This window comes from Hypanus sabinus, chromosome 2 (assembly GCF_030144855.1).
Source record: "Hypanus sabinus isolate sHypSab1 chromosome 2, sHypSab1.hap1, whole genome shotgun sequence".
NCBI lineage: Eukaryota > Metazoa > Chordata > Chondrichthyes > Myliobatiformes > Dasyatidae > Hypanus > Hypanus sabinus.
Window position 1 is genome coordinate 73,611,728 of NC_082707.1, and position 18,239 is coordinate 73,629,966.

General features: G+C 43.9%; 1 protein-coding gene across 2 annotated transcripts; it reads right to left on the reverse strand.

Moving 5' to 3' along the window:
* Window positions 1-8,365: 8,365 nt before the first annotated feature.
* On the reverse strand, window positions 8,366-17,425 carry LOC132379889 (uncharacterized protein DDB_G0292642-like). 2 transcript variants are annotated; one of them, XM_059948189.1, is made up of 4 exons: window positions 17,180-17,425; window positions 14,361-14,458; window positions 14,093-14,266; window positions 8,366-9,423 (listed from the first exon to the last, which is right to left on the reverse strand). In XM_059948189.1, the coding sequence occupies exons 1-4, from the start codon at window positions 17,238-17,240 to the stop codon at window positions 8,809-8,811; spliced, it is 948 nt and encodes a 315-aa protein (XP_059804172.1). In that variant the 5' UTR covers window positions 17,241-17,425; the 3' UTR covers window positions 8,366-8,808. The 2 variants fall into 2 exon arrangements, with proteins under 2 accessions (XP_059804172.1, XP_059804181.1); XM_059948198.1 differs by lacking the exon at window positions 17,180-17,425 and adding an exon at window positions 16,943-17,159.
* Window positions 17,426-18,239: the final 814 nt, after the last annotated feature.

The window sequence follows — 18,239 nt, forward strand, 5'->3', positions numbered from 1 at the left end:
AATCATCATGCAGTGCCTGGAGCACAGTCTTCCGATATTTCTCAGGCATGACCAGATGCCAACGCCGGGGGTGGTCCCGGGTGCACCGTGACCTGGTAGAAGACTTGGTTCTTCAACTTTAACCGAGGCCTTTCCTTCAATAACAGAGGCACTGAAGCGCGTTTCGCCTTTTCTGCCCACACCACATCCCCCTTCTCCACCGCCCTCCAAGCAGTGCCAATGTCGGGTCACTTCGCTGAGCAGCTGCCACTTCCCCCAGACTTAGTTCCGGCAACTGTTTAGTTTTCAGTGCAGTCGGGTCACAGTAAACTTGGGGCAGGGCACCATCAAAAGCTCCCAAGGGGTCCACTGCTTGCTCCAGCCTCCCCCTTCCCTTGGCCTTCATGGTGATAACAAACTGACACATGGTTTTCACTCCAGGGGCAGGAATGCTCTCCCATTCCCCAGGCTCCCAACGTGACAGAGCATCCGCATTGACATGCTTGCTTCCTGGGCGGTACTTCAGGCTGAAATCATATACCGACAACGCTGCCAACCACCGATGTCCTGTGGCATCCAGTTTCGCAGAAGTCAGGATATACGTGAGAGGATTGTTATCCGTTGTCACCTCAAACTTGGCTCCGTATAGGTAATCGCTCAACTTGTCCACCACCGCCCACTTCAGTGCCAGGAATTCCAACTTGTGAGTGGGATAGTTTTTCTCAGATGGCAACAAGCTTCGGCTGACAAGTGCCACCGGTCTCAATGCGTTGCCCTGCTCCTGGTGCAGGATAGCCCCTAGACCCTCTCGGCTGGCATCAGAGTACTGTACATACAGCTTCCGGGGATGGGCAAAAGCCAGCTCCGGGGCCTGGGTCAGCACCCTTTCCAGAGATTGGAACGCCTCCTCACATTGATCATCCCAACTCGATCCACAAGGCTCCGCCGGGTTCAAGTATCCCCCTGCTTCTTGCCCTCGGTCCCTCTTCCTTTTCTTCCTCACAGGTGGATAGCCACGCAATAGCTGAGTCAACAGGTGACACACTTTAGCATATCCTTTCACGAATCGCTGGTAATACCCACAGAACCCCCAAAATGAGTGTAAGGTGCTCACCTTCTGGAGTCTCTGCCAGGTGGTCATGGTGTCTATCTTAGTCGGATCTGTAGCCTCTCCCTCTCGTGAAAAGATGTGGCCAACATAGACGACAGATGACTTACAGAACTGGCATTTATCCAGGGAAAATTTCAACACTTCATCCTGAAGCCAGCTTAACATCTTCAACAGCCCCTCCTCATGTTCCTCCAAAGTAGATCCAAACATTATCAGATTGTCCAGATACACCAGCACCTCGAGCAGATTCATATCCCTCGCAGCTCTCTTCGTGAGCCTCTGGAAAGTGGCTGGGGCCCCTGATATGCCCTGGGGCATTCGTTCAAACTGGAAGAACCCCAATGGGCAGATAAAGGCCGTCTTCTCTTTATCACCCTAACTCATCAGGATCTGGTAATATCCACTCAAGTCCAGCACACTGAACCAGGCAGGCCAGTGCATCTTCGACCCTCGGGACAGTATACTGGTCAGGGACAGTGCACCAGTTCAAAATCCTATAGTCCACACACGTGTGTACCCTTCCATTCTTCTTCCAGACCACTACTATTGCTGACGCATAGGGGCTTCCGGACTCAGTGATCACTCCAGTTTCCTTCAACTTGCACAAGTGCTGCCACACGCCTTCCACATCTGCAGGGGCCAGTCGCTGTGACCTCTCTCTGAACGGGGTGTCCTCAGTCACTCGGATGGTGTGGCGAGTGCCCTTGGAGCAGCCCACATCAAACTCGCCAAGAGAAAACACATCTTCCAGCGTCAACATCTTCTCCACCAGCCTGCTTTTCCACTCCAGCGGCACAGGAGAGTCCCCAAAGTGAAAAGCCTCAGCGGTCAGCTTTCCTGGGTTTTCCAATCCTTCCCCTTTAGTGGCCTTCACTGGTGCGATAGACGTTACCATCACCGGGAACAAATGCACCAGCAGCATCCCTCTCTTTAAGGTGATTTCTCTCTCCGTAGTGTTCCTGACACTCACGGCTATACGCCTCGCATGTACCACCGCTGGCGTCGGCACTTCGGGCCTCACCAGCAGCCTCACCAGAAGTCGTGTCTCCCCCTTGAGATCATCCGGGGTGACTACTAACAGGGCTCTACCTGCCAGCACTCCGGGGAATCTGGGGGTCCCCATCGCAAGTACCACCTCCCCGGTCGTATCATCTTAGGCCTCACTTGCGTACACCACATCATCCCTCATTTGCACTGTGGATCCAGCCATTGGGGGTCACCCCCATCTTTGAACACCCCCCAAAATACTGGGTGTTCGAGAGGGTCTCCAGAAAGTTCTCCCCCGCCTTTTCCTTACAGGCTCCCAGGAGCCATCTCAAAAGGGGGGAGTTAGTCCCCACCAGAAGGGCAGTGCCACTGGTTTCCACTGGGTCCGGACAAACCAACACCAATGTCTCAATAGCTTCAGACACTCCCACATCGTCCTCCGAGAATTCCAATCTCACTGACAGGTACCTATCGTACGGATAACCCCCCCTTGCTCACACCCCAAATCTCCAGTGTGTCAAATGGGGTTACTGGCAAGTGCTTTAGGTATTTGTTGTAGAACAACCGGTACAATAAGGTAACCTGTAATCCTGTGTCCAGAATGGCTTTTGCGTAAACTCCCTCTATCCGTAGGCACACGCTGGAACGTGGTCCCACCAGCCCCTCCGGAATAAAGGCTTGGGCTTTCAGTCGTCCTCTGGCTGATTTCTGGGAATGTGTTCCTCCTGAGACTCCGGTCTGTTCCCTCACTGAGTCTCTCCTAAGTTTCCTGACAGCTCTCCCTTCTTAGTCGCCTGGGGGCTTGCCCTCCGTGGGGCGCCTTGTCTCTCACAATCCCACCGGAAGTGTCCCTCCTCCCCACAGCTGTAGCACACCCTTGGCCACTCACAGTCCTGCCGGAAATGCCCCTCTTTCCCTCAGTTAAAGCACACACTACCCACTGTTCCTCCTCTCCTGGGACGCCCGCCACTCCCAGCCCACTGTGCTGGTCCCCTGACAACCCAAACACTCCCTCCAAATCTTCTAAATACACCTCCAATGAAGCCATGGGTTTGTCAACTTTCAACTCCCGGACTACTTTGGCCGCTGTGCCCCTCAAACTTCCCTCCAATCGCTGTCTCTTCTCCACATCCGAGCCTGGCCACTCCTCTAACAACAGGGATTTATGTTCGATCCTGATCTCATAGTCCACCTCCCCATCCGGAGTAGGCTTGGCTCCTGAGAACACCCCCAGCTTCAGCCGTGGCCTCTCGGCCACTCCCACCAGGGAGTTAAGAGCGGCTGCCAGCTTGGAGGCTTCTGCTTTATCTGGGGGCCGGGGCCTTGCCAAGCCTTCCCCTTCCAGCCTCCCTTTACTGGTTACTGGCACCTCCCCTGGGGTCAGCTCTAGCTCCTCCTCTCGTGTCTCCTCACCTTTGTCCTCCAAGAGGGTGTGGAGACCCTACGGCCCCACCTGCCCCGGACACTGACTGTCGCTGGCAGTTCCAATGTCCTGATGTCAGCACTCGTACGAACCGACACCCAGCTTCCCTCCATCTCTTTATGCACCTCCATGCTGCCAGTTCTCTCGGCCCCATACCTTTGACCAAACTCAACCCCCGCACTAACGCACCATCAGAAATGCGGAAACCCACTCTGCTTACCATACACACATAATGCACCGGTACTTTCTCCAAATTGCACGAGTTTACAATCTTATCTCTATCCATCTCCACACTCTGGACATGCGCGATTCACACAGCCACTGAAAATTCAATCCTGGAGATGAGCACCTCACAAATGTAACGCTAAAGCAAGCAGCTGGTGTATGTATAGGGGAAAATTCGTTCACCCGCCAAACCGTGCCTCCCGTATATGTAGATACTGTGAAATACACACTAATACAAACTCGCACACACAATATCAAGAACACACCAGGTACGTTTACAGAATACACTTTGTAAACCTTACTAGAACTAAGTGATTAATAAAGATACAGTATATATGAAGGAAAAGAAAATAAAGAAAAGGCGCCAAAACTTATCAGAGTTCAGTCAGTTTTGTGCACATCGTTGGAGCTCAACCATCGAATCCTCCGACCCCTCTTCACTCTCTTCTGACCTCCACGACCCCACACCTGGGACCACCCTCACTGATTGACCAGCAGTGCCGCACCCATCCACCTTCCTCGCCATCTTCTGCCCGACTCCCCAAAAAGACTGCGCAATCCCAGCTTCCCGACCCACAAGAGAAAATAACATCCAACCCAATTGGTTAACAAATGAATACAATCTCCGTTATCAGCAACTTAAACCCAAACAAACTTCAAGAAGCTTCAAGAGTGCTCTGCAAGAAAAGCACTCGCTCACCAGTTAGCATAACAAAGAAGCAGTTTTACTTTTAATAAACAAAGAAACCATTTTGATTAACATACGCAATACAATGGGTTACTTGTGTCTTGGCCAAAATGGTTAGGCAGGTAACTGTGAATTATTTAGATCCCCTTTGAATTGATAGGGTCATTTAGTATTCAGAAGTAAATACTCTTGGGGGGATAAATAAATTCTGATGTACTATTTATATGGTGCAGATTTGGGCTTGATGAAATATTCAGTTCACCATCAAATGATTCATCTGGGGAATTAGTTCTAAGTGCATTTGTGCAACAAAAATAAATTATATTAATAAATAAAAGAGAAATAAATATTGAGAAGATGAGGTGAAGCGTCCTTTGAAGTGAGTCCATAGGTTGTGGGAACAGTTCTGTGACAGACAAGTGAAGATGAGTGAAGTTATCCACAGGGGTTCAAGAGCCTGAGTGTTGAGGAGTAATAACTGTTCCTGAACTAGGTGTTGTGATTCCTGACTCCTGCATCTACTTTCTTATGGCCGTAGTGAGAAGAGTGTGTGGCCTGGATGATGGGGGGGGGGGGGGGGGGTGTCCTTGATGGATGCTGCTTTTCTGCAACAGCGCTCTATCTAGATGTGCTCAAAGCTGAGGAGATCTTTACTTGGATGGACTGGTACTCATTCACGACTTATTGTATGATTTTCCATCCAAGGGTCTGGTGTTTTCATACCAGGCTGTGAGGCAGCCAGTCAATATACTCTCTATCACTCATCTATAGAAGTTTGTCAAAGTTTACAATGTCATCCTGAATCTTTGCAAGCTTCTAAGGAAGTAGAGATGCTGTCATGCTTTCTTTGTATTTACACTTTTGTGCTGGTCCCAGGTCACATTTTCTGGAATTATAACACCGAGTATGTTAAAGTTTCTAACTCTCTCCACCTCCCATCCCCTAATGGAAACTGGTTCATGGACTTCTGCTTTCCTCCTCCGGGAGTCAATAATCAGCTTCTTACTCCTGTTGACAGTGAGTGAGAGGTTGTTCTTGTGGCCAGGTGAATGAGAATGCTGGTGGAAGGGCTGAGCCTATGAGAATGCAGTAATTAAGATGACACATGATTAATGAAACGGCTGCTCAGCCAATGAGAATGCAGTAATGTGTTTACTGTGCCGCAATGTTGTGAGAGGACATGTGGGGCATCAAAGTTTAGGCTTAGACTTACTTGTTTAGGTTAGAAGGGATGGTTTTGGGGACAGCACATGGAGTTAGGGGACAGGTTAGAGTGTAGGGACAGGGATGGTGTATTAGAGGTGGGGGGCAGTTAATGAAGTATTTGGGACAGGAGTCCAGGTCAGAGTATCCACAGGATGGCGGGAGGACAAGCTGGTAGGAGAGAGGTGAGCAGTCCTGACAAAAGTTTTCAACCCGAAACGTCGACTGGATAATTCTCCAGAGGTCGGTGAGTTGGAGAGCAGCAGATATGACGAAGAGTGGGCAGTGAGGGAGAGCCTCACCAAGCACCCAGCGAAGAGAGAATAGATAATGGGGATCCAGCAAGCATCATGTTTTGAATTTCTGGAGGCTTTCAATAAGTCCCGTAGAAGACCTGGTCAAGACGGTTGGAGTGAGGTGTAATACTCTGACATGAACTGGGAACTGGTAATTGGACAGAAGCCGAAGAGTAGGAATGAATGTCACTCTCAGGTCGTCAGACTGTGTCTGATCGGTTACAGCAGGGATCAGCACTTGGCATTCAACGATTCAGGAATGACACAACATTTTGACTGAGAGGATCAAATGTTGTATTTCTTGGTTTGCTGACAAGACATAACTGGGTTGGATGAAGAATCTGAAGGGGTTTCAGTGGGATAAAGACATCCTGACTGAGGGCACAGGAATGTAGCACAATACAGAAAAGTAGAGTGTTTGAAATGTTTAGAGATTGAATAACATTGATGTTCAAAGGATCCCAGGGGTTCTCTTACTGAAGTAAATCAAAACCAGGTGAAACTAGTAATTAGGAAGATAACAATTGGGATTTATGGAGAAAAGATATGAGTACAGGAGTAAAGACAGCTTACCACAATTGCAGTATATAAGGCCCTGTCTGGGTTTGTCAAGCTCTGGTTCCGTCTCCCTGGGGTCCCCTATTCTGACATCTGTGCATTAGATGTCACCCTACCCAATGAAGCTACAACAAGAGCAAGCTGTGAAGAAGAGAAGTCAAGTACAAAAATTGGCAATGCACCTCATCCAAATTTTCTCAGAGAGTTTACACATAAATCTTGAGAATGGACAGCCAACCTTCAAACCTCTTCAGAACACTGCTGGTGTACATGTCAGATAGTCTGAAAAAATTCTGCTGCAATGACTGCAGAGATAGATGAACGGAAGTTGATGTGAGCAGTACAGCAGAACGAAGTGGGAATGCTGTCATTACAAATGTTAACCATACAACTATATAGGTGGGAAGTTAATATTAGGTTCACCACTGATTAAAATGATGTAAATATTAGAAACAGCTGTTAGATATATCTTAGCAGTGATATGGGCTTTAGTAATGTTATAACTATAACTATCTTCTAGTACCCTTATTATCTGTTAGTTGCATTATAGTAAGATGATTTTAGTGTGTAGAATTACTAAACCCAAGTGAAGCATACTTAAATGCATACAGTACATTTTTAAACCATTGCGAAGGGCAACAGTCACGGACTGATAGAGTAATTCAGCATAGGAACAGGCCCTTTCACCCAACTCATTCATCAAGTAATTTCTCTGGCAACAGGTTTCATACACTCACCTCCTTCTGCATGAAGAAGTTGCTCTTCAGGTGTTTGTTAGATTTTTCCCTTCACGTCTTCAACCTATGCCTGAAGACTGTGTACACCACTGAAGGATAAGCTCTCTGTCTCCTGTGATGGTGTGTTTCTCAGTGAGTAACCAACATTTTTTCTGAATAGTGAATAATTTAAATTATAAAGACTCATTGCAAGTACTTTATTATGGAGTAAATATCTGATGGATGTGAGTGGGTAATATGTCAGAAGGTTTGGGCTGCATTTTGTGATTTGAACAATTTATTTTTGTTTCTGTTTCCATTTATTCATTTAAATATACTCATGTCAAATAGCTTTTTGCACAATTCTGCCAAACATAAATTTTATTTTATAAAAGATCATAAAATACTTGAATATATGTTCATAATATTTCAACTCAAGTTGACACGCTACTTAATGCACCAGCCTATTTTTGGATATTTGAATATTGATGAACTTCACATGTTAATACTTCTAAACTAAGCGGTGTGATGGCCTTCATCAGCTGTGGGGTTGAGTTAAAGCACTGTGACGTGATGTTAAAGCTATATAAGATCTTAGTTAGACCCCATTTGCAGTATTGAGTTCAGTTCCAGTCATCTCACTACAGGAAGGATGTGGATAGTATACAGAGTGTGCAGAGGAGATTTGCAAGGATTTTGCCTGGATTAGAGAGCATGCCTTATGAAAATAGGTTCCGTTAACTTGGAATTTTCTCTTTGAAGTGCTGGAGGATGAGAGGTGACCTAATAAGATGATCAGAGGCATTGATCTTGTGGATACCCAAAGGCTTTTTCCCAGGGCTGAACAGTCTGACATGAGGGGGCATAGTTTTAAGGTGCTTGGAAGTAGGTACAAGGAACATGTCAGAGGTAAGTTGTTCACACAGAGAGTGGTGGGTTTGTGGAGTGCACTGCTGGCAATGGTGGTAGTAGCCGACACAATAGCAACTTTTAAGAGTCTCTTAGCAAGGTGTATGCTGCTCAGGGAAATAGAAGGTTATGCGTTAGGGAAATTCTAGGCAGTTTCTCGAGTAGGTTACATGGTCAGCACAACATTGTGGGCTGAAGGGCCTGTAATGTGCTGTAGATTTCTATGTTCTATGTACTTGCAGAAGATACAGTAAATACAAAGGAAATCAGCCTACTTCTGGAGATTTGTATATTGATGCAGTTCACATGTTAATACATTTAAACAATAAAACAAGAAAGTCAGCTGATTCTATGTCTGGGAAGTACTTGCAGAAGAACACATAAAATACAAAAGCAATCAATTATGCTTTCTTCACATTATACACAGAATGTTGCAGAAAAATGAGGAGACATGATTATCGTGAAATTAACCTGTATATACACATAATGCATTGGTCCACTTTAAACCAGGGCTGGATGTTTTAGGGAAGATGAAATGACAATTATTTATTCTACTTATGGATTCTCAGATCAGATCACCATGGGAACAGTGAATGAAACAATCCATCACAAGAACAAAGGGTCAAGCAAATTACATAATACGCTCTAACAATGTTTAACTGACTGTTCTGCATGTTTTGTACCTTCAGCAATCTCTGATCGGGATTCTTTAGTCATAGAAGCGTACAACTTTGGTCCTTGGGATGGCTGTTAGAATTTAAAGTTGGATTCTGAACAGGATTTTGAATGGGATTTTGAACAAGATTTAGAATATAATTTAGAGTGGGATTTGGACTGCCAAATGAATAGGAATCTGAAGTGGGTTTGGAGGCCTGATCTTCAGTACGATTCCACACTGGAATACTTGTTTGCCTTGGGGCTACAGGTATAGCACAATAACGAGAATACTCAGATGATTCACTGCAAATTGCCTTTGTGCTAAGGCAGGCAAAGCAAAATTCCACATGGCATCTGACACACATGATATATTTGCACTTATCTTTATGTTCTATAAGCAAACCACAAGTGGGACAAGCACGGATTATAGGACAATTTTGAATATTGCTGTCAGGTAAAATTTTTGTGTCACAGTTCTTCAAGGTTTCCAGCTGGATATTAATGCATCCTTCATTATCACATTTATCAGATCGCGGACCTGGGCCTTTCCACTCCTTCATACATTGCCAGCAAAATTCCAAAGGGATTCCATCGATGGCCGTGCAGATTGAACAAGTCACTGATACGTTTGTCTCATCTTTCCGTTCCACGTAAGTCCCACACCTAGGACACTAAACAAAGACAGATGGTGAAATTAGTAATTAAGGGCATACACCTCTGATAATAAACTGTATATAATTATGTAATCTTAGCTTGTAAATGTGCTTCTTCAAAATTAAAGTTATGGCATCTCCCGTATTGATAATTTTTGATGTTCCACACAAAATAAAAGTTTGCTGTAGTTTAGACATGAAATCATTATCACAGTAACAATATCTAGATCCCTGCCCTCCTACCACCCCCCCACCCCACCAGAAATGTTATACCTAAGCAGTTGGCTAAGTACTAAATACAATGAGAGATTTCTGGAGTGATATTCATCTGATGATTAATTCCTTGGTTATATGGGTTTATACCACAATCACTGTGTTTCCCCTTACATTGATTTACAGCAGAATCACATCTTTGAGTCATAGAGTCATAGATTCAAACAGCACGTGAGCTGGCCCTTTGGTCCAACTGCTCCGTGCAAACCGAGCCATCCATCTAAACTGAAGTCATTTCAGAATCAGAATCAGGGTGAATATCACTGGAATGTGTTCTGGAGTTTGTAGTCCTTGCAGCAGCAGTAAGTGCAATAAATAAGAACAGAGAGAAAACCATGAATTACAGTAAATATATATGTAATAGTTAAATTAAGTAAGAAGTATAAAAATGAAAATAAAAAGTAGTGAGGGAGAGTTCATGGGTCCAATGTCCATTCAGAGATCTAATGGTAGAGGGGATGAAACCGATTCTGAATCATTGAGTGTGTGCCCTCAAGCTCCTGTATCTCCCTGATGGAAGCAATGAGATGGGGGCATGTTCTGTGTGATGAAAGTCCTTCATGATGAATGCCACTTTTTTAAGGCATCGTTCCTTTAAGATGTCCTGCAGGCTAGTGCTCATAGTGAAGCTAAGTTCACAACTTTATGCAGTTTCTTTCAATCCTGTGTAGTAGCATCCTAACCCCCCCCCACCCCCACCAGAAATTGATGCTCATTTGCTTGAGTTTGGCCCAAAGTTCTTGATTCATCATCTTTGCTGATCTTCACAATATAATATAAGGATGGTGTAAAGTAAGGAGAGTCTGAAGCTGTGGCTCAGAAGAGAATGGAGGAGAAGAGGACTGCAGTATTGATAGGGGATTCCATAGTTAGATGCATAGACACAAGATTCTGTGAACATGGTAGAGACACCCAAATGGTATGTTGCCCCAGATGGTGCCAGGGTCAGAACCATTTCAGATTGAGTCCATGGCATTCTGAAGGGGCAGGGTAAGCCATCATGATACAGATTGGCACCAATAAGATAGATAGGAAAAGGGAGGAGGACCTGAAGAGAGAATTTAGGGAGCTAAGTAGAAAGCTGAAAAGCAGGACCTCTAAGGTAGTAATCTGCAGATTGCTGCCTGTGCCACTGGCAGTGAGGGTAACATGCAAATAGTTGAAGGTATATAATACCTTCATTCTTACCAACAATTTCCACTGAAAAGTTCATGGGTCCTGTATCTTCTCTAACCTGATGCAAGGTCAGAGAACTATTTTTCTAATCTACATACTGTGAATTCCACAAGCTCCTTCTGAGAGCATTCATGCAGAATTCATTGTTAGAACATAACTGACAGTCTGGGACTTGCACATTTATGAGCAGCAATAAAAAAATGCTGACAAATCTGTGCAGAGCTATTGGTGAAAATAATGTTGCAGAATTAACAGTTTGGAAGTGAGCCAATACTTTGGTGTGTGTGCTCCAATGAAAAATCTCAAATACAATAGATTCTGCAGATGCTGGAATTCCAGAGCAACATACACAAAATGCTGGAGGAAGCCAGCATGTCAGGCTACATCCATGGATAGGAATAAACAGTTGACATTTTGGTTGAGACTCTTCAGGACTGGAAAAGAAGGGGACGATGCCAGAATAAAAAGGTGGTGTAGGGGAAGGAGGACTAGCTAGAAGGTGGTAGGTGAAATGAGCTGGGTGACAAAGGTAAAGGGCTGTAGAAGAAGGAACTGATGGGAGAGGAGAGTGGATCATGAGAGAAAGGGAAGTAGGAGTGGGCACAAGGAGGATGCAATAAGCAGGCGAGGGGAGGTCAGAGATTGAAGTGGGGAATAGAAGAATAGGGGCAGTTTGGCAGTTTTGGGCCAGTACTCACTGGAATTTAGAAGAATGTGGGGGGATCTCATTGAAACCCAATGAATGTTGAAAGGGCTAGATAGGGTGGATGTGGAGAGGATTTTCCTCTGGTGGAGGTGTCCAGAACTAAAGGGCACAGCCTCAAAATTGTGGGTCGACCCTTTCGAACAGAGGTAAGGATGATTTTTCTCAGCCACAGAATAGTAAATCTGTGGGATGTTCTGTCACACACTGCAGTGGAGGCCAAGTCCATGGGTATATTTAGGGCAGAATTTGATCGTTTCCTGAATGGTCAGGGGATCAAAGGATGTGGTAAGAAGGCAGATGTATGGGGTTGAGTGGGATCCAGGATCAGCAATGATCGAATGGCTGAACAGATTTAGTGGGATGAAAGGGCAAATTCTTATGGTCTAAGAGGGAAAGTTGAGGGAAAAGATTTACCAGAAGGAGAAATCGATGCAGAATGGGTAGCCATCAGGTTGGAGGTGTTACTCCTCCACCCTGAGTGCAGCTTCATGATGACAAAAGAGGAGGCCATCGACCAACATGTCTGAGCAGGAATAGGGATAGGAATTAAAGTGCTTTGCCAAGGGGAAATTCTGCTTTTGGCAGTGTAGCAGAGATGCACAACAAAGTTGTCCCCCAGTTTCCAACAGGTCTCACGAATATAGAGCAGGCCACATTGGGATCATTGAGTCCAATAGATGACTCCAATAGATTCGCAGGTGAAGTGTTATCTCACCTAGTGGGACTGCTTGGGGCCCTAAATGGAGGTAAGGGAGTAGGTGAATGAGGAAGGTGTGCCACAGTTTTGTCACGTGCCAAGAGGGCGATCAGAGGGGAGGGATGAATGGACTCGAAGCTCATAGAGGGAGCAAGCCCCATAGAAAGCGGGGGGGGGGTGGAGGTAAAGATGTGTTGAGGTAATATTGAAGTATTGAAGTTAGTGAAAATTGTGGAGAATAACAGGTGAGGCCAAGAGGAATTCTACCCCTGTTCAGAAGTGGGTGTCTGGAAATGGAGGAGATTCAGGTGAGGGCAGCATCAATGGTGGAGGAACGGAAACCCAGTTCTTTGAAGAAGGAGGACATTTCTGATGTCCTGGAAAGGAAAGCCTCATCTGGAACAAATACAGTGGAAATGAAGGAACTGAGAAAAGAGAACAGCATTTCTACAGGAGACAGCGTGAGAAGAGTTATGGTCAAGGTAGCTGTGGAAATCGGTAGGTTTATAAAAGTTGTGGGGAGATGCTTTGTATCCAGGGATGGAGAAAGAAAGATTGAGAAAGCAGAGAGGTGTCAGAAATGGCAAGTATATTGAAGGGCTGTTGGAAGTTGGAGGCAAAGTTGATGAAATTGACAAGCTCATCAAGGGTGTACAAGGAGCACCACTGCAGTCATCAAATTATCACAGGAAGAGTAGGGGAACATTCTACATAACCATTGTAAAGACAGGCATAACTGGGACCAATAGCTAACCCTTGAGTTTGGAGAGATTGGGAGGAGCCAAACGAGAAATTGCTGAGGATGAGGACAGTTCTGCCAGGATGGTGGCAGTGGAGGGGAACTGCTTCGATCTGTTTTTGAAGAAAGATTTAAGGCCTTCTTGATGGGGGATAGAGGGTATCGATGCCCATGGTGAAAATGAGATGAGTGGGGCTCAGGTTTGTGGATTTTGGGTAGGAGCTAGAGATAAGCAGAGCAGTGTAAGCGAATGATGAGTTCACTGGTAGTGGATAGGAGTTCTCCAGAGTTGAGGTTAGTGATGAAGTAGGAGACAATGTTTTGATGGTCCAGAGTGGGGGGGGGGGGGGGGGTCAGTCCACCACAATACAACAATATCCACTTTCTCTGTGGGATTGATGGGAAAGTCCTCCTTCTCCAGCCGTTTACCTTTCCCAGCCATCTCAGTTCATCTATTACCTTCTAGCTAGTCCTCCTTCCCCTTCTTCAACATTTTTATTCTGATGTCTTCTCCCTTCCTTACCAATCCTGAAGGCAGGTCTAACCAAAACACTGATTGTTTTTTCATTTCCACATGTAAAGCTTGTCAGTTTATTTCATGTCAGCCCCTCAGTGTATCTTTATTTCTTCATGCACTCATCCACATTCCTCATCTTCTTTGCTTTTGTTCTCAGTTACTATGTATTTTTCTCTTGTCTCTCCTGAATTCACAATCCTGGAATCTCTTCATGAAAATTTTTTATTATCTAAAATTGTATTCTTCCACAAGTGAAAATTTATTTTCTACATTGATCATTTCGAATCTCCTTATAATTTTAAACATTTTGATCAGGTAATCTCTCTGTTCTCATTTGCAGAAAAATGGTCAGTTAACATGTTCATTGTTATAGTCTCTGGGAAACCCTTGGGAGAACCCTGGCTTATTATGTTGAAATTTCTGTTAAATGGTGGCTCCTTTTTAAAACATTGCCTGTCAACCTCCCTCAATACTATTTCATTTCTTCAGACTCTCACACCATCCCAAACTTCACAGCTTTCACAAACCCAGTATTGACCCCTATTTATTAGCAGTTAGTTAGATGCCAGTCCTCTTTACCTGTTTGTATTCACAGTAACTTGAAGCAGTGAGAGTGGCAATCTTCTCTTCAAAATCCTGTCGTTCCTCAACAGAGAGCAATGCGTGTCTGCACACCTCCACGTAGGACCATTCCTTTCCACAGCCTTTATTTGTCCCATCTATTAATGCAGGGCAGTGGAATTTGAAATGACCCTGGAGAAGACATTGAAAAATATTGTAAAGCATTCCAATTTATAAAGTGGATTGAGCATGAGATATAACAGAAAGGATTGTTTGTGATATCCACCTCGCTGATACGGATCCGACACCATTCCGTGAGTGAAATGGGATCCACAGCGTGTCCACAGGACATTTCCACTCTGTAAACATTCGGGTCATCATCTCCTGCAATGGAACATTTTCTTGGAATTACTACAGAATTTGTTTAAGAATTTAAGTATACACAAGCAACAAATTCTTGAACTTTTCATTAAAAGTACTTGCTTAGATAAAACAAAATAAAATGGTTCAAGAAATTTGATCTGATTGGTAAAGAAAATACCAGAAATGTGAGTAAAGAAATGAACAGATTTACCAATGGTTACAAAACATATATTTTCATTTTAACTGAAATGTATCCTGGGGTGATTTGAAGGAGCTCTGGATTGTTTTCTGTTATAGAACATGGAAAAGTACTTAACAGGAAACTGCTCATAGGTACATCATGTCTGCACCAACCATGAAGCCAAGTTAAAATAATCCCATCTGCTTGCATAGGGTCTGTGTTCTGTCAAACTCTTCCAGTTCATGTGTCTGTTTAAATTCTTCTTCAATGTTGCCGATATCTGTTTCTATCACCTCCATGGCAGGATGTTCCAGTCATCTACTAATTTTTGTGTTCTTTCTAAAGTAGCCAAGGAATTTGAACAAAGACAAAGTAATATTATCTCCTTAAATTTAGTGTTTATATTTCTGAAAAAATTAGAAGCAAGAAAAATTTGATTATGATTTGAAAATCCTTTCAAATTATTAATAGTGACTGGCACACCACATTATTTCTGCCAAAGTTAGGCAAAGAAAACACAGTATCTTTCCCTGTATCTCAATTCCCCCCCCCCCCCCAACTCCTTACCCAAACTCAACTCTCCTTATAATAATCTAAGGACCCTCTTTCCTTCCAGGGTCTCAATTGGTTTGTGTCTTCTTGCCAATCAGTGTGCCAAAACCCAGCAGGTCATATCTGCATCACTGGCAGAGGCCATTGCGAATTGATAGTTGGGACATGAGGCTGGAATGTCAGAGCTGTTCTAAGAAAGTGATATTTGTAGAACACTGAAATTTTGGCAACATAGCTGAATTCCCATCAAACATAGCAGACTTTCCTGGCAAGTCCTGTTTCATACATACGTCTGTGACGTAGGATAGGGGACAGGTCCTTTCCTGGGCTGAGGCATATAGTTAGGAACCCACACCCTACCCAAAGGGACAGATTTTTGAACTTTGTGACAAACCATAACTGATATCTCAAACCCAACTGGCTTTCCATTTTATATTCAGAGACAAAGAACACAAGATGTAACACATCAGGATACCACAGACACAAGAAGAAAGAGTAACTCAACATAAATCGACAATGTTTGATTGCTAATCCACAGAACTACAAGTACAAGTAACAAAAATAAAACACACAAATTAGAAATGATTACAATGGTAAACAATAGTCAGCCTAATAATTGACAGTGTATATAAACTATTTATGGGTTAAAGGTAAAAAGCAATTTTGTTTCAATGAATGAATATGGTCTATTTTCAATGGAATGATTTAATCAGACAGATGAAAACTATAATGAAACCAAACAATTTGTAGCCACATACCATGAAACAATAGCAAAGAACATTTAGATTACTTGCTTTTGAAGGATTTATTTGAACTTTTGAACCTTGGAATAGAAGCAAAAATTACACAATGCACAAAAAACAAACTGTACAGATTGAGCAGACTGTATTGCCATAATGTCTTCCATTAGTGAGAGATACAGCAAGGAAGAGACACCTCCGGCCCAACAAACTGTGTCGGCCAACAACTCACCTATTTAACACCTGCCAAACACCAAGCTGAACAACTTACAATGACCATTTAGGCTACTAGCCGATAGGCTACCACGCGGTCATGGCGAGAACGTCCAAACTCCTTACAGGCGGACCCCGAAATGAACTTCCACCCGCCGAGCTGTAATAACTCGCACTCACCGCTACGCTACTGTGGCGTCTTCAAGTTCATTAACAACATGGTTTGGGAAAACATCAATTTTCACTTCACATAAGACAATGTCCATTATCTGATTCTGATTCAGAAAGGGAGAAACACTCAGAAGACTTAAAATGCATTGGAAGCAGCTCTGGGAATGTACACTGAACTAATTCCCGCATCTAGCAGAAAGAGACTATGAAGAAACTATGGTGTGTATGTACTGAGTTTAGAGAAGCATGTGAGAGGAACTTTATTCAAGTATAAAAAAATCCTGAAAGATCTTGACATGATGTCGAGGGGATTCTCTTGTGGGAGATTCGAGAACTGGTTTGGGCGTGGGGGACGCTATTTAAAAATAAGGGTTGCCTAAATCTTTGGAATTCTTTTCACAGAAGCGTAATACTGTAGCGTCAAAATCTTTGAATATTTTAGGGCAAAGTTAGATAGGTTCTCAACAAACAAATGGCTGAAAGTTTACTGTCAATTGAGTTAACGATTTGATTGCGTGGCAAACCAAAACTAGTTCAAAAATATCAAGAACACTTTGGAGTATTATTAAAAGCTCTCAACATACACCGACCTCCCACTATCCCACGTTAGCTAACCAGGTCTGGGCTTAGACAAAAATCTATTTCTACCCTGGGTCGTCGATCAGCCAAAGACCATTAGCCATTCAGCGGCCGCTGCGCCGGGGTCTGGGTCCGGATTCTACACACGTAGAATTCCGCGTAGACTTTCCGCTCCAAACGGCACCTTTAATCCGGGGTGGGAACAACTAGTGTACAAGACACTAGAGTGAGCTTGCCCACCGAAACTCGACGTTGGCGGGCGGGGTGGTCAGCCTTATTTTACTCATGGTGTGATGCATATTTTACCTGTGATCTCGTCCGGTCGCTTAACAAATTTCAATCTGTTGTCGTTGGAATCATTGGACATTTTCTCTGCACCCGTTCCCGTCCGATGCACCTTCACAACAGGGGAGTTTGTATAGATCAGGAACTATGATTTCAGGTTGCGCCAAACAAGAACAGTGAAATGTAAACCCTCTGACCACTCCCTCGGCGGTTTATTCCTTTAACTTCCTTCCTGGTGCGATGCTTCTCCGAACCATTGTTTGCGCCGGTAACATCTCCCCTTTTCCTCGTGTTTAACATTTTACTTGGACACTTCTTGTTGTTTTGTTAAAAATACGGCCCGCAGGAAAGTTTGCCCTGTTTTATGCCCACCTCTCCCAGAGATATCCCGACATTATGCCCTCTTCTGACATTGACTTGCTAACTTCGGTCCCCTCGTCGGTTCACAAAACATCGAACAGCCCAACCCTTCAGCCAGAGTTACGTAACGCAAGTGAAACTAAATCTAGTTCATTTTAATAGACCTTCACGGGTGATAGATACAGCAGCAATCGAAGTTGCAGAAACCAAAATGGGAAAGATCTATCAAGTGTGCGTTATTGGTTTGAAAGGCGAAAGAATTATGGTTGATATATCGGAGTCCGAAGCTGAATTTAATGCGATGAAGATCACTACCTTTAAAACATTGCTGAAAACCAAACTGCCATCTTTATTAGGTACTTCAATAGCGTATCATATGGGTTTCTGAGATGAAAATCTCAGGGTCTGACCTGTCAGGAAGTTGACAATGCGTACAAAGCTTCGCGGATTGAGGCAGAATTGTTACGTTTTACCGATATTTAAATAGTTGTTTCAAACCTTACTTTGAATTCAGTTTTCTCGAGACAATTCTGGACTTGAAAATGTTTTCTTTTTGAATTTGATGTTTTAAAAACCTGTTTGATTAATTACAACGCAGACAATAGATTTAAGATTACTTATGGTTCTTTCTTTTCTCAATTTCTGTCTGTTTAAGGTATCGGAAATGTGGATGATTTGCGCCTCATTTTCAGCGACAAGCAACTGGAAAACGAGAAATCAT